Source organism: Nerophis lumbriciformis, linkage group LG14, assembly GCF_033978685.3.
Source record: "Nerophis lumbriciformis linkage group LG14, RoL_Nlum_v2.1, whole genome shotgun sequence".
In the NCBI taxonomy this organism is placed as follows: Eukaryota; Metazoa; Chordata; class Actinopteri; order Syngnathiformes; family Syngnathidae; genus Nerophis; species Nerophis lumbriciformis.
The window spans coordinates 14,203,594-14,221,323 of NC_084561.2; the positions used below are offsets into that span (position 1 = coordinate 14,203,594).

Consider the following 17,730-nt stretch of genomic DNA (forward strand, 5'->3'; position numbering starts at 1 on the left):
AGGCCTTCAGAATCAACAATGCGGGCGTCCGTGCACTGTAAGCGATCAGGGACATACAGTTGATAGACAGTTGTGATAGTGTTGCGTTTGGACCAGTTGTTCCTCCCAAGGAATTCAAGTCACAAGTCGCTCCCAAGCTCTTTACGACACTTAAAGCTGAGTAGAAAAACCACCAGAGACAGAATAGGTATTTTGTAATATATTTGCAAAGCTTTGCATATACATTGAGACCAGTCCAGCATAGAACATTCAATCGCGCCGCCAAGATGGTCTGCCCCCCCCGAAAAACCCTCTCCCCTCTAAAGTCTCTCTCTCTCTCTCCCACCCTCGCACTCATGTCCCTCCAGCCAAAACACATGCCCATTGTCCTCCGCACCTGGGAAGAATGCTACATAAGAGAAAGGAGTATCTCTCTTTCTTACATTCTTCATTCAAGGTTAAGCACACAGTTTTTGCAGACAACCAAAAGAACACAATTAGAAGAAAAACACTAGCTGTTTTGTAATATGATTATGAAATAAAATAAGTAACACTTAAATTCGGATATATGTAAATATCTGCCTCCGACAATAGCCAATCAGATCACAAGTTGTTGACAGTAGCCTATCTAGGTAGCCTGATGTTAAGGAGACTGTGATTGGATACTCACTTGTCATTCCAAAGGGAGTATCCAATAACAAGTTTCAATTTAGCAGGAAGCGGGAAGTGTTGCGCCGTAGCCAGATAGGGATAGCAGAAAAGAAAACAAAATGTTGATTAGGTGGCAGATATATATACTATATTGCCAAAAGTATTTGGACACCTGCCTTGACTCACATATGAACTTGAAGTGCCATTCCATTCCTAACCCATAGGGTTCAATATGATGCACCTTTATTACAGCTTCAACTCTTCTGGGAAGGCTGTCCACAAGGTTGGGGAGTGTGTTCATAGGAATTTTCCACCATTCTTCAAAAAGCGCATTGGTGAGGTCACACACTGATGTTGGTCGAGAAGACCTGGCTCTCAGTCTCCGTTCTAATTCATCCCAGAGGTGTTTTTAATCGGGTTCAGGTCAGGACTCTGTGCAGGCAAGTCAAGTTCATCCACGCCAGACTCTGTCATCCATGTCTTTATGGACCTCCAAACTGTTCCCACAAGGTTGGGAGCATGGAATTGTCCAAAATGTTTTGGTATCCTGGAGCATTCAAAGTTCCTTTCACTGGAACTAAGGGGCCGAGCCCAACTCCTGAAAAACAACCCCACACTATAATTCCTCCTCCACCAAATTTCACACTCTACACAATGCCGTGCGAAATGTAGCATTTTCCTGGCAACCTCCAAACCCAGACTGGTCCATCGGATTGCCAGATGGAAAAGTGTGATTCATCAGTCCAGTGAACGCGTCTCCACTGCTCTAGAGTCCAGTGGCGACGTGCTTTACACCACTGCATCCGACGCTTTGCATTGGACTTGGTGATGTATGGCTTAGATGCAGCTCTCTGCGTACTGTACGTGGGCTAATTGGAAGGTCACATGAAGTTTGGAGCTCTGTAGCAACTGACTGTGCAGAAAGTCTTTGCACTTCAGCATGCTCTGACCCCTCTCTGTCAGTTTACGTGGCCTACCACTTGGTGGCTGAGTTGCTGTTGTTCCCAAACTCTTCCATTTTCTTATAATGAAGCCAACAGTTGACTTTGGAATATTTAGGAGCGAGGAAATTTCACGACTGGATTTGTTGCACAGATGGCATCCTATGACAGTTCCACGCTGGAAATCACTGAGCTCCTGAGAGCGGACCATTCTTTCACAAATGTTTGTAGAAACAGTCTCCATGCCTAAGTGCTTGATTTTATACACCTGTGGCTGAGCCAGGAGATTAGGACACCTGATTTAAATCATTTGGATGGGTGGCCAAATACTTTTGGCAATATAGTGTTATTTGCGAGGCCATTTTTGAAGAAGGATATTTAAAGAAAAACTACATCTTGTGAGACGATGTCGGCCAACCCCGGAAGCTGACTCAGCTGTTCTGGCGATGAAATGCTCGCCATTTCCACTCGAATAAGCCGACAAGGGGTACCACTGGCTTATACAACGTCGAATAGGTCCTACTAATTGTGAGTTCAAATATTTGATTTTTCCCACTTTTAATATGATTTTTTTAAATTTTAATTTTGACAATACCACATAAGATATGTTTTAATTGATTTTTAAATGCGGCTGAAAATAACCCGTTTTGTACACTGTTGATGTGATCCAATGAATGGCCAGTAGGGCGTAAATGTGTTCCTGTATAGTATTACTCCAGCAATGGTCATGTGGTGACATCAATGATGGTATTTTGAGAGGTAATCTTTGAAGTCGGACATCACTGAAGGCCTAAGTGGGAAACGTACGGCCTGCCACTGCTAACAAATGTAATATTTACAAATTTCCAAAAGATGGTGCTGTTGTAACATCAAGAAAGTTTGTGTCATTGTCATCTTAATTGAGTTGATACAAAAAAACATTAGTAAAAGTGACCAACAAATAAAAAACAAGTTTTTTTTATTGCCTATTGAGGTCAGGTACAACAAAAAGTTACTTGTGATATAATTCGTTATGTCCCGCCATCAAATAACCTATGTGGTAATTGCGTAGAACTCTTCAAAAGGTAACAGTTGAAGAATATCACGCATGGCATGGCCTGCGATTGTCCAGAGAAGCACAAGAATGACCTTTTCAGTACAGTTTTATGCTTTTTTACACACTTTTCCACGATGGCCTTCATAATTTCCACAAGTCAGTAAAATATTAGAAAGCTATTTCTTAAGAATACTTCTCCAATGCTTTGAACCCACCACCTAGCAACTTAATACATTTTGTTCCCATGAGTTGTGAGACTTTGGAATGAAAACATAAACTGGCCCATGACACGGCTCAGTCACTGTCTGATTCACTGGAGACTGAGGAGGAGGAAGAGGAGCTTTCCTCTTTCTTCTTCTTCTGCCTTTTCTTGTGATGCTTCCCGTGCTCCCGTTTACTCTTCTTACTTTTCTTCTTGTGGCTCTTCAGTTTCTTTCTCTTTCTTCGCTCCTCGTCATCCGATGTGGAAAGGGACCTGCTGCGCTTCTTTTTCTTTTTAGTGGCCTCATCGTCATCGTCACTTGAAGCTGAAGAAGACCTGAGAAGCAAACGAGCCCTAAATATTTATATTTGAAAAGTGTAGTTAATTTAAGTTGTATACTGCAGTTGAATAATACTATAATACAGTTCCAAAGGTGGCAACAATGATCAGTAAAAGTGGTTGACAACCACCAATGGAGAATAAGTTATGTCCACCATGTTTTGATAAACTACATATATAATTACAATAAGAGATGTCCGATAATATCGGCGCTGCCAATATTATCAGCCGATAAATGCTTTAAAATATAATATTGGAAATTATCGGTATCGGTTTCAAAAAGAAAAATGTATGACTTTTTTTAAAACGCCGCTGTACGGAGTGGTACACGGACGTAGGGAGAAGTACAGAGCACCAATAAACCTTAAAGGCACTGCCTTTAAGGTTTGACCAAGTATGCAACGCATACTTGGTCAACAGCCATACAGGCCACACTGAGGGTGGCCGTATAAACAACTTTAACACTGTTACAAACATGCGCCACACTGTGAACCCACACCAAACAAGAATGACAAACACATTTCGGGAGAACATCCGTACCGTAACACAACATAAACACAACAGAACAAATACCCAGAACCCCTTGCAGCACTAACTCTTTCGGGACGCTACAATATACACCCCCCGCTACTCCCTACCCAATAATAATAATAATGCACTTTGTGACTTCAATAATAAATATGGCAGTGCCATGTTGGCATTTTTTTCCATAACTTGAGTTGATTTATTTTGGAAAACCTTGTTACATTGTTTAATGCATCCAGCGGGGCATCACAACAAAATTAGGCATAATAATGTGTTAATTCCACGACTGTATATATTGGTATCGGTTGATATCGGAATCGGTAATTAAGAGTTGGACAATATCGGAATATCTGCAAAAAAGCCATTATCGGACATCTCTAATTACAATATATTGGTGTCTACCTTAGCAGATGCAATACTCCTCTACAAAGTTTTGTGGAAACCATTTAAAGTTGTTTTTCCAATGAGGCAGGCAAGGCAACAAACAAAAACCGAACCTACCCGCCACTTTTCCAAGTAAAAATACAATTACAAAGCTCATACATGTACAGTGCATCCGGAAAGTATTCACAGCAATTCCTTTTTCCACATTTTGTTATGTTACAGCCTTATTCCATGGAAATGGAACAAATTAATTTTCGTCCTCAAATTCTACAGACAATACCACATCATGACAATGTGAAAATTTATTTTTTATTTAGCCAATGTATTCAAACTAAACAAAATCACATGTATATAGGTATTCACAGCCTTTGATCAATACTTTGTTGATGCACCTTTGGCAGCAATTACAGCCTTTTTGAATACGATGCCACAAGCTTAGCACACCTATCTTTGGGCAGTTTTGCCCATTCCTCTTTGATGCACCTCTTAAGTTCTATCAGATTTGATAGGAAGCGTTAGTTTTCATCCAGGATGTCTCTGTACTTTGCTGCCTTCATCTTAGTTTATTTAGGGGGGTGACCAAGAACCCGGTGGTCACTCTGTCAGAGCTACAGCATTCTTCTGTGAAGAGAGGAGAACCTTCCAGAAGTACAACAATCTCCACAGCAATCTACCAATCTGGCCTGTATGGTATAGTGGCCAGATGGAAGCCAATTCTTAGTAAAAAGTTTGCCAAAATGAACCTGGAAAAACTCTCAGATCATGAGAAAGGCATCATGTTTGGAGGAAACCAGGCATCGCTCATCACCAGGCCAGTACCATCCCTACAGTGAAGCATGGTGGAGACAGCATCATGCTGTGGGGATGGTTTTCAGCAGCAGGAAGTGGGAGACTAGTAAGGATGAATGGAAAGACAAATGCAACAATGTACAGAGACAACCTGGATAAATAAACGCTTCGCATCCAACCTGATGGAGCTTGAGATGTGCTGCAAAGAGGAGTGGGTGAAACTGCCCAAAGGTAGGTGTGCCACGCTTGTAGCATTGTATTCAAAAAGACTTGGGGCTGTAATTGTAGCCAAAGGTGCATCAACAAAGTATTGAGCAAAGGCTGTGAATACTTTTTTAGTTTGAATAAATTGGCAAAATAAAAAAAAACATTTTCACAACACAGCTTGTTTGTTTTTTTTAAATACATTTGCATACCTGCCAACTTTTGAAATCAGAAAAACCTAGTAGCCAGGGTCCAGGGGCCGCAGGCCCCGGTAGGTCCAGGACAAAGTCCTGGTGGGGGGTTCAGGCCCGACGCAAAATGATTATTAGCATTCAGACAGGTTAAAATGTTGCTAAAACCATCACTTTTCTATCAGTCACAGTGGCTTTTCAAAACAAAAATATTACAGCAAAAATCATATGGGTTGATTGACATGTTTATTCTGTAAGCTAACTTCAATAGTTTGAAATTATTTTGACAGTTAATGCCAGTTATCCTGTCAACCTTTCACAAGACTTCAATTTGTTAATTGAAAGGATAAACAGTATAAACACTTTTTACAGTAAACAAATGGTAAAACAGTACTAAACAATTCCATTAAAAAAAAAAATTGGTGTCATTATTAACTTTCTGTCCAAGCTTGTATAATCTACTGCCTTGTTCAATTGTAAAAAATATTCTGTGCCTAAAATTCACATTTCTATCACAATTATCATACTGTAAACATGGTAAGCTAACTTCATCAAAATTAATAGTCCTGTCAATAGCATGGAATTACAATTCAAATGTAGTTTTTTTGTAAGCCTTTCAAAATAATTCAAAATATGAAAAATTAATGAAAATTAATTTAAGCCATCAGACACTTGAAAAGTGGCACATCACATCTCTAATGTAATCATTTTAACTTTTCAAAAGAAATAGCACTGCAAAAATATTAAGGACATACTTCTGTATTTTGGTAGTTATGCTGTCAACATTTAACAAGATTTCTTCAACTTTGACTTGAAAGCATAAATAGTATAAACACTTTTAACAGTATAACAACGTGGTCTTTTACATCGCTAATTCCTCCGTGTCCGATCGAAAAATCTTGTCTGCACAAGGTGCAATTCGCGTAGTTTTCACCCTTTTTGGAACGGATAATTATTCCCGGATAGGCTTTTGAATATTCTTCACGGAATGACTGCAGTTTTCTTTTCGGTTTAAGACTTGTTTGCGATTTTTCTCCGGCTGATTCCATGATCGTTCGCTCGTTTGGAAACAATGGCAACTGGTGCCTCGTGCTTGGCAGCGGTGCTATAAATAGCCTTGCGCATGGCATTCGGAATGGCTCGATAGGAAGTTACGGGAAGCAGTGTCGATTGTCATTGTTGTTACGCGATTTCGTGAATAAAACTTTTTTTTTTCTTTTTAATTAATGAAAAACCGTATTTTTTACCACTGCAACCGTAACCCGGAATAGGTTGATGAAAACCGTACTAATTACGGGAAAACCGGAGTAGTTGGCAGGTATGCATTTGAAAACTGCAACATTACAAAATGTGGAATAAGTGGAGCACTGTGAATACTTTTCCGGATTCATTGTAGAAGAACTGTAGTTGTGTGACGCAAAAAATTTAATCTACCTCTTTCTTGTTTTTCGGTCTTTGCTCTTCTTCTGCTTGTGCCTCTCTTTTCTACGATCGTCGGCTGGAGAGTCTAACACAGGGAAAGTCAGACAGAAATACAGGCAACAAAAGAAATTACTAATAATAGACCAAATAACAATCAGCAGTATAAGCAACAACACATTGCAGACAACATCAGTGTTTCTCACAGGACTGTAATCTATTTGTGGTTAGAATAGAATAGAAGAATAGAATGGACTTTATTGTCATTATATTTGCATATAACGAGATTAAGGACTCCAACTTAAGGTGTGGTAGTGGGAACAAACATGGGGTAAAAATAAATTACACAAGAGGTAATATAGAAAAAACTAAGAATTGAAATAAACAGACTACTATCCAATAAAAATAATAAGCAATCCTGTACAATATACAAAACACTAGAAATACAAAATATTGTACAATATACAGAACAAGACAAGAGTACTGGAGTAATAAATAACAATCAGTGTCGGACGTATTGCACTCGAAGGGTAATATTGCACAGTAGGGTATTAGGGTAGGATATTGTATAGGGATTGGTTGGGGTGTAGGGGGCATGTGTGGTCTGTTAAGAGGCAGCGTTACAATGCAAACCGCCACCTAATGTGCTGAGTTGAAAGGACAAGCTACATTTACAGAAAGTCCCATTATAATGTGTTTATGAGCAAGGGCAAACAGGTAGCACCAAATCCAACTGTGGCAAGCATCATGTTTATCAGATCACTTACAACTTATCAAGGGGTACTTTTAAAGTGTGATTACGGTGATGTTGTCTTACCTCCATGGCGCGGCCCGCTTCTGCCCAGCTTCTCAATGCGTTGAACAGGAGGGGCTTCCTCTTCACTCTCCTCAGTGCTGGTGCTACTTACATCCAGAACTATGTCTTTCTGGGGGTCAACTCTCACAAAGTTTCTGCACTCAAATGTCAAGTGGCCCGCTAAAAACATGGAGGTATGGACTTGAATTAATATATATATGATATTAATGTAGACAAGTGGTACAGAAAACAAATGGATGCATTGTATGGAGGTATGGGTACCGAATCCGGTCCTTTTTTAGCACCGATCAAATCTAACGCTATTGTAGTGGCGTTCTGTACAAAAAGTACACTTTAATTTAGTGTTGTTTTGATAAGTCATCTTGGTGACATCAAAAGTGCCCTTATAGCTTGTTTTAAAATGTCTGACAATCTTGCACTTTCTGTTTTGGAAATGACATGAATGTTTGTGCCACTGCTTAATAACTGTTTAACAAATACAGTTTTGGTAAATTGACTTAGTTGTGATTTCCCTCTCTGCATGAAAGTTTAAAAAATGAGCATATATTAATGCAGTATGAACAAGAATGTTTTAATGTAGACACATAGAATCATCATACTGGTGTGATTATATGCATCAAGTGTTCATTCAAGGCTAAGGCAAAATATCGAGATATAGATCGTGTATCGTGACATGGCCTAAAAATATCGAGATATTAAAAAAAAGGCCATATCGCCCAGCCCTACTCTGCTTCTTCCTACTACTTTTCGAACATGTTGAATAGAGAAACTGGACATTGTGATGTATCATGTTGTATGCAGAGGTGGGTAGTACTAGTAACGCACTACATTTACTACGTTACATCTACTTGAGTAACTTTTGGGATGAATTGTACTTCTAAGAGTACTTTTAATGCAACATACTTTTACTTGAGTATATCTATAGAGAAGAAACGCTACTTTTACTCCGCTCCATTTATCTACATTCAGCGTGGCGCAGTGGAAAAGTGGCTGTGCGCGACCCGAGGGTCCCTGGTTCAATCCCCACCTAGTACCAACCTCGTCATGTCCGTTGTGTCCTGAGCAAGACACTTCACCCTTGCTCCTGATGGGTGCTGGTAGCGCCTTGCATGGCAGCTCCCTCCATCAGTGTGTGAATGTGTGTGTGAATGGGTAAATGTGGAAGTAGTGTCAAAGCGCTTTGAGTACCTTGAAGGTAGAAAAGCGCTATACAAGTACAACCCATTTATCATTTATTTATTTACTCGTTACTGATTTTTATCGATCTGTTAATGCACGCTTTGTTTGTTTCGGTTTGTCAGACAGACCTTCAAAGTAGGATGTATCGCATGCCTGCGTTTCACCAATCAAATGGACGGCGTGGCGCAGTGGAAGAGTGGCCGTGCGTGACCCAAGGGTCCCTGGTTCAATCCCCACCTAGTACCAACCTCGTCATGTCCGTTGTGTCCTGAGCAAGACACTTCACCCTTGCTCCTGATGGGTGCTGGTTAGCGCCTTGCATGGCAGCTCCCTCCATCAGTGTGTGAATGTGTGTGTGAATGGGTAAATGTGGAAGTAGTGTCAAAGCGCTTTGAGTACCTTGAAGGTAGAAAAGCGCTATACAAGTACAACCCATTTATCATTTATTTATTTAAATACAGTCACTGGTGACGTCCGACTCTGCTTCACCAATCAAATACAGTCACTGGTGACGTTTGACTCTGTTTCACCAATCAAATGCAGTCACTGGTGATGTTTGACTCCGTTTCACCAATCAAACAGAGCCAGGCGGTCACATGACCGCCTGGTCAACAACAACAAGCTTAAGCTTACATGAACTCAACATCAAATATGAGGAAGCACATCGCGGTAAGTAACGTTAGTAGATATTTTGGCTGTCACTGTAGGCTGATGTTTGCTTCCCTGCTATGAATCACTGTCAAATGTACATCGTGTGGGGACATTTATTAAAGGGGAACATTATCACAATTTCAGAAGGGTTAAAACCATTAAAAAAATCAGTTCCCAGTGGCTAATTTTATTTTTCGAAGTTTTTTTCAAAATTTTACCCATCACGCAATAGCCCTAAAAAAGCTTCAAAGTGCCTGATTTTAACCATCGTTATATACACCCGTCCATTTTCCTGTGACGTCACATAGTGATGCCAACACAAACAAACATGGCGCATAGAACAGCAAGCTATAGCGACATTAGCTCGGATTCAGACTCGGATTTCAGCGGCTTAAGCGATTCAACAGATTACGCATGTATTGAAACGGATGGTTGTAGTGTGGAGGCAGGTAGCGAAAATGATATTGAAGAAGAAACTGAAGCTATTGAGCCATATCGGTTTGAACCGTATGCAAGCGAAACCGACGAAAACGACACGACAGCCAGCGACACGGGAGAAAGCGAGGATTGGTATGTTTTTGTTTGGCATTAAAGGAAACTAACAACTATGAACGAGGTTTACAGCATATGAAATACATTTGGGAACAACATGCACTTTAAGAGTGCAGACAGCCCAATTTTCATCAATTAATATATTCTGTAGACATACCCTCATCCGCTCTCTTTTCCTGAAAGCTGATCTGTCCAGTTTTGGAGTTGATGTCAGCAGGCCAGGGAAGCTAGGGTCGATATTCTTCTCTTGATCATCTTCGGTGGCATAAGGGACGGTGTGAGCCAAGACATCCAGGGGGTTTAGCTCCCTCGTCTGCGGGAACAAACTGCCGCCATTGCTTGCCGTGCTACCGAGGTCTTTTGTCCCTGAATTGCTCACACACTCCGGCAGATTCAATGGGGGTCTGGCGGCAGATTTCTTTGACTTTATCGATGGAAAAGCATCTGCTTTGAGTGTCGCAGGATATCCACACATTCTTGCCATCTCTGTCGTAGCATAGCTTTCGTCGGTAAAGTGTGCGGAACAAACATCCAATTTCTTGCCACTTTCGCATCTTTGGGCCACTGGTGCAACTTGAATCCGTCCCTGTTCGTGTTGTTACACCCTCTGACAACACACCGACGAGGCATGATGTCTCCAAGGTACGGAAAACAGTCGAAAAAAACTGAAAATAACAGAGCTGATTTGACTCGGTGTTTGTAATGTGTTTGAGAAAATGGCGGATTGCTTCCCGATGAGCGAATAATAGAAAGGCGTTTAATTCGCCAAAATTCACCCATTTAGAGTTCGGAAATCGGTTAAAAAATATATGGTCTTTTTTCTGCAACATCAAGGTATATATTAACGCTTACATAGGTCTGGTGATAATGTTCCCCTTTAACGCACTGCAGCGTCATAGACATACAGAGACACACACACTCACGCATGCATAGAAACACCAATCAAAAGTGCACAGTGTGTTCCCAGGTGCAGCCCACACCTATCAGTTTATGGTTTGCGTAAAGGCTAACTTGTTATTTTCCTTTGTAATCTCTGCCTACTGAGACTATGGTGCTGTTAACTTATTGTGGCTCAATTTGCCTTACATTTTTTTATGTTAATGTATTATTATTATTTAATATATATTATTGTTTTAGTTGCTTAAGAGATATTCCTGGCTCTGAATTTGCTCATTGCTATTTTTATGTTTTTGTGCATTATTTGTTGCCATCATCATTAAACGAACAGGTTACTCATCAGTTACTCAGTACTTGAGTAGTTCTTTCACAACATACTTTTTACTTTTACTCAACTAAATATTTGGGTGACTACTCCTTACTTTTACTTGAGTAATAAATCTCTAAAGTAACAGTACTCTTACTTGAGTACAATTTCTGGCTACTCTACGCACCTCTGGTTGTATGCATGCATCTTCCAAATGAACTCAAACTCAACTCAACCCCTAATAATTGGCATGAAACATTTTTAAAGGAAACAAACCAGGAAGACATGACAGTTAAACCCAATGTATTGTAGAAAAGCTAGGAAAATGTTTACTTACGATATCCACATTTTTTGCACCCAGCTCTGATGTTGTCCTTATTCGGGCCTGGATAATAATTGAAAAATAAGAGTTTAGAGTGTGTCAACTAAACAAGGCATCACAGCAGGGAATCATTTTAGATACGTTAAAATTACGTTTAAAAAAATTAGCGCCACTACTTACACCGAAGGAGAGCACTGTTTAAGCTAGTAAAAGCAACTTCAATAGCGAACACAATTTTGGAGTACATTTACTCATAAAAAGTCAACTTGTACACAAACATAATGATTTAAATCATAATACCTACCTGGAACAGCCATTGTCGTAGGACGAACAAAGCACCGCAAAACTAGCTAAACAAGTCTTGCCGTCCGCCACTCAAAATAGGACCGGAAGGAAAAATTGCTAGAAAGTTCTTTCCGTCATGTGTTCCCTTATTTGTGTCCTCCTCTTGACACAAGAAAAACGTGCGTTTTTTTGTTCATATCCGTGTTATTAATTTCTTTGTAGCACTTTTTATTGCTGATAAATATATGATGACAACACTGTGGATGTTGAACATATTAAACACCAGCCACAAAAGAGCAGAAAGCACGATAATATGTGTCTTGCCGTACTAAATCTCAACGCTAGATGTCGCACTGCTTCGCAAATTGTGGTCACTGGCAGGCCACAGCATTAGGTACCCTTGCACAGTCTTATGCTGTTAGAAAAAAAAACAGTCACAAAGAGTCGTGAATACTGACCTTTTATTTAAAACAATACATTGCCATAGTAGTTATATGCAATGTTAGAGAACTATACTAGCCACTTTTGTTCTATTTCAACCTTTGTGCTAAATGTTATAAACCTAACATATTCAAATCTACTCATTAGATTCATTTTACTGAAATAAGGTAAAGGATTATGTGAAATAACAAGTTTATCACTGGTTTAAATGTAACTTAGATATTGGGTTTCACTATGTAAAGCGCTTTGAGTCACTAGAGAAAAGCGCTATATAAATATAATTCACTTCACTTCACTTCACTTATATTTTATTGATGCAATTTTCAGTATTATAGACTAAGGGACCTGAAAAGTGGAGGTCAACAAGAGGATGTGACAAATACGAAGCAAGGACATGGTGCAAACAATAATAGAGACGGTAAATATTGATTGATGATAACAATAACGTTTTTAATGGAAGCAACAATAACCCAGAAGAGAACGTCTTTTCATATGTAATAATTTCTATTACACAATAACATTTTACAACTTAATAGAATTTGATAATTATAGAGAAGCCATTGGACAGAGCACCTTCCCTCAATAGATTGAGATAAAATCACATAAAAAAAAAAAATATGTAGTGTTCGCAGCCCGTGGTTAATTTTTTTATTGGCCCTCAACACATTGTATACATATAATTGAACCAAAAAAAAGTTTCAAAACATTTGAAAAGTAAGCCAAAAAGAGTATCAAAAAGTAAAGCAGAAACAGCTGAAATGCTGACAGACACAAAGTGTTGACTTAATACATAAACACATGTTTTTTTAGCATTAAAAAAAAAAAAAAAATCAATGTAGCCCCTGCATCCTCTTATTTTTCAGTAGGAGGCCCTCGGTGGAAAAAAAGCAAAAACGTGTGCATGGATGGATGGAAAACACATGTTGCCATGACCACATGTCAGTCCATTCTTCCAGGGGAGCTGGAGTCTATCCCAGCTCTGACCAAAAGCTGAACTTACACCCTGGTCTGTGTATTTTATTCATTTAAAAAAAAATAAGACATTAGACAGCTGTGTTTCCCACAGAACTGCAATCTATTTGTGGAGGTGGGTGGGGTAACGCTGTTGTCTAATTTGCGTAGTTGACCGTGACACATGTGTAAGTCATTAATATGGGAGAGACAAAATATGAGCAGAAAATACATGTAATAGAAATATGTCTGGAAATGGACATAAACTTGATGGTAGTGTTTTCTAAAGTGTCAACAATAGTCGCTAGATATTACAGAAACAGAATTTTATGACATCTAAAGTAAAAAAAAAAAAAACTTACTTTCTACCTTCTCCAGCTGCAGTGATGCTCCACAGAAACCATCAAACCCCCCCAGAGGACTTCACCTTTCCCCACCTCAGACAACAATCACATTATTTTTAACACTTAAAAGTTTCTATTTCTGTGTGCAGTAATTTCACCGCATCAAATTATCATACTTGGGCTTTTCAGAAATAATATTTTCCCTGCGCCTGATTGCTTTTCCAGTTAAGCCAGTTGAGGTCGGTAAGGAGGAGGTTAATTGAAGGCAGCCAGAGAGTCGCAGCACTGGCAGATGGAAAATGTTGACAGATGTGACCCCCCCCCCCCCCCCCCCCCCCCTTCCACCACACACACACACACACACACACACACACTGATTTGATCACGTCATCTCCAATTCTGTCCAAACTAATGTTGCTAAAACATAACAGCCAATGCTACTAACCTTAGTTAGCTGGGGCTTAACCACAAGCTTAAAACTGACTTAAATCAACAATACCTCTGTGGGTTTTTCCTTGCACCTTTTCAGTCATTGCTAGGGCCGTAAACCTAAAAATCTAACTATATACATTAAACAGGGATGTTCTTTCCTCTTGTTTGTTTTTTTTCCTTTATTGAACCGCAATATATTTAAAAAAAAAAACAGGGCTCTTTTAAATTAAATTACTGAAGCAACTGAATAAAATATAGAACAAAAACATTTCAAAATAAAAGAAGAAAAAGCAAGTAAATGAAAATAATAATAGTAACTGTCATATTGTGGGGGTCACAGCTTACTGCGAGGTTTGTTCTCCCGGGAAGCAATCGGACTATTCCGGACAAGGCGTGAAGGTAAGAACATATTTAATTATTTTCTCTCAAAAAGGTAAAAAGAATGGAATTAAAGTAAACAACTAGCATAAGCTATGGCATAGCAAGAAACAAACATGAAACTGTGGCATGAAAAGAGCATGAAACTGTGGCATGAAAAGAGCAATTGCATGACACAAGCAATGACGCCAGGCCGACTAACTGGCAAAGACAGGCTTAAATAATAGTCTCTGATTAGAGCAGGTGCGTGTCCCGAACACATGAGACAGGTGAAACTAATAAGTCGCCATGGAAACTAAAACAAGGATGCACAAAAACAGGAACTCGTGGAGTCTTAAACTAACAGAAAATAACAAAAAACATGATCCAGAACCACAGATCATGACAGTAACTAGATGAGGCAATTCCCTGAAGGAATTGCGTGTGAATGATCCAATGCTGAAGTCGAACTGAAATCCTGGAATTTTTTTTTAGAATTGTTGAAGGAGACCACACAATTCCCAAACAGGCTGAATATTTTGAAGTTGGAACGGTTTGAATCAGAAGGAAAATGTGGGAATTGTGGAACTTTCAGGAATGTACCATTGATTTCATTGGGGATTTCGGGAAAAGCGGGAATTTTATTGAAAACGGTAAAAAAAAAACTTGAATAGTCTGGATGAGTTGAAATGGTTGGTGTTGGAATTTTTCAAATCGGGTTGAGAAATGTTGAAGTAGTAACATGTTGAATTGAGAAATGGCATGAAGGCATTCCTGGAATTTAGGGAAAACCGGGAATTTGTTACGATCCGCTGCCCGGATCAGAGTTTGTTTATGTTTGTGTCACGTGTTTTCAGCACCTTGAGTTTAGTTTGTTTCTGTTGCCATGACGGCAGATTGTGCGCACCTGCCTCTGGTTAGTGTTCGGGACGCGCACCTGTTGCCCGGGCGCTAATCAGAGGGCTATTTAGTCTTTGCTCTGGCCTCACTCTGTCTGGCTTCGTAGTTTGTTCCCATACAACAGATAACGACAACTTTGATTCCCGCTAGCTTTTCACGCTATGCCATTTTGCCTGCTAGCTCCCACGCTAGTCCTTTTGTTTTTGCCTTTTGCTATTTGCACGTCTTTTGTTCGTTCCCCGTACGATTTATATTTTCAATAAATTATTTTCCTACCTGCAAGCTGTGTCCGAAGCCGTCTGCATCCTTGGGAGAACCACACCCGCATCACTATGCGACCCAGTCGTTTCAGTACGAAGCCAGCAGAAAACAATTCTCCCGCACTGGCTAACGAGGAGTTAGACGAAGGTACGCTCATGGTGTTGCGAGCGATGGAAGCCGAGACGCTTCGCTATTCGACGGAGGAGAGGTCGAATCTCATGTGGGGACCTGGAGGCTCTCTTATCCCCATCGATTCCCTCTGGTCGGAAGACATCGCCGCTACACCGCAGTACCGTGCGCGCCGTCAAAGACGGAAGCCGGCCAGGAGGTCTTTCCCTCGCCGCCAAGACGCGCCGCTCCTGCAAACTCCTCCCCCGGACCGAAGCAAGCTACATGCAGCTCAAACTTCCCCTCCTCAGATGTTTGGCAACCCAATCGACCACTTTGCCAAACATTTCTCCGATTGGGCTGTCAGTCACATGGACAGCATCAACAATGACGAGGTAACTCCGCCCACTCCCGATGACATCATTGAGCAAACATTTTTTTTTCCATCTTCTGCTTCATTCAGTCAGCCACCTCCAAATGACTTTTATTCCAAGATAAAACATTATCAGGACATTTTTATTAAGTGTAAGTCTAGTCAGTCACATTCTGATTTTCAGACTCCACCTCCAGTGAATTTGGTTCCGCCCCCAGTGACTATTGCTCCGCCCACTGCACATATTTTTTCCCCCTGTGCTCCCACCCAATCTCAAGTGGGGGATGATAATAGTCAATTTGGACAATTTGAAGAAGAGTATACCCCCCTCCATACCTCCCCCCACCCACCCTTGAAGACAGTTCCAAACCGCAAAGAGCGCGTCTGGTATCCGCGTCTTGAGGGGGGGGCTAGTACTGGGAACTGTGCTAGTGCGGTGGCACAACTTCGGCGTGCTAAGCCGCAACCTCCTGCACGGCCACCGCCACCAGTTTTTCGGCGTGCTAAGCCGCAACCCCCTGCACGGCCACCGCCACCAGTCTTTCGGCGTGCTAAACCGCAACCTCCTGCAAGGCCACCGCCACCAGTCTTCCGGCGTGCTAAACCGCAACCTCCTGCACGGCCACCGCCACCAGTCCTTCGTCCTGCTAAGCCACAACCGCCAGCTAGGCCACCTCCAGCTGCACCTCGGCTAGCACCTGTTCCTGCACCTCGGCTGACACACCAAGCTTCGTCTCCAGTACCTCCACCACGCCAAGCTCCACCATGCCAAGTTCCTCGGCTGGTTCCCACACCAGCGCCGGCTCCAAGGCTGGTTCCCACACCAGCGCCGGCTCCAAGGCTGGTTCCCACACCAGCGCCGGCTCCAAGGCTGGTTCCCACACCAGCGCCGGCTCCAAGGCTGGTTCTCACACCAGCGCTGGCTCCAAGGCTGGTTCTCACACCAGCGCCGGCTCCAAGGCTGGTTCTCACACCAGCGCCGGCTCCAAGGCTGGTTCTCACACCAGCGTCGGCTCCAAGGCTGGTTCTCACACCAGCGCCGGCTCCAAGGCTGGTTCTCACACCAGCACCGACTCCAAGACCAACCCCTGTCCCGGCTCCAAGGCTGGTTCCCACACCAGCGCCGGCTCCACGGCTGGTACCCACACCAGCGCCGGCTCCACGGCTGGTACCCACACCAGCGTCGGCTCCACGGCTGGTACCCACACCAGCGTCGGCTCCTCCTGCCTCCACGGCGACGTCGGCTCCTCCTGCCTCCACGGCGACGTCGGCTCCTCCTGCCTCCACGGCGACGTCGGCTCCTCCTGCTTCCACGGCGACGTCGGCTCCTCCTGTTTCCACGGCGACGTCTGCTCTCTCCTCGTCTTCGTCTCAGCGACCTCGAGTGGTCTGGCTGCGCAAGCGGCGCACTCGAAGGTTTGTTTATGGACGCCAGTGGCGCAAACAGCAGCGACACCCGAGACGTAGTCGTAGAACTCTCCGGCTGCTGAACTTCTGGCGCCACTCACGCCCACCTTCTCGGCAGCCACGAATGTGGCCTTTCCGTGGTTGCCCGCCTCGCCTGCGGCAGCGGCGTTCCACTCGCCGCCGCCACCTGACTCTTCCCCGGTGGATTCGGGGACACGTGGCCTGGCGACCCACCACCAAATCCTCCCTCCGCCCTCCCTGGACTCTTGAAGTGTTTCTTGTTTTTTGGGTTCTAGTTTTATTTCGTTTCAAGGGACATCTGGAATCTGTCCTTTAAGGGGGGGGGGTACTGTTACGATCCGCTGCCCGGATCAGAGTTTGTTTATGTTTGTGTCACGTGTTTTCAGCACCTTGTGTTTAGTTTGTTTCTGTTGCCATGACGGCAGATTGTGCGCACCTGCCTCTGGTTAGTGTTCGGGACGCGCA

At 42.2% G+C, this 17,730-nt stretch overlaps 1 protein-coding gene across 1 annotated transcript; it reads right to left on the bottom strand.

Moving 5' to 3' along the window:
* Positions 1-2,513: 2,513 nt before the first annotated feature.
* On the bottom strand, positions 2,514-11,829 carry srek1ip1 (SREK1-interacting protein 1). The gene is made up of 5 exons (XM_061976404.2): positions 11,690-11,829; positions 11,401-11,448; positions 7,478-7,636; positions 6,676-6,748; positions 2,514-3,145 (listed from the first exon to the last, which is right to left on the bottom strand). The coding sequence occupies exons 1-5, from the start codon at positions 11,700-11,702 to the stop codon at positions 2,902-2,904; spliced, it is 537 nt and encodes a 178-aa protein (XP_061832388.1). The 5' UTR covers positions 11,703-11,829; the 3' UTR covers positions 2,514-2,901.
* Between the last annotated feature and the right edge of the window lie 5,901 nt (positions 11,830-17,730).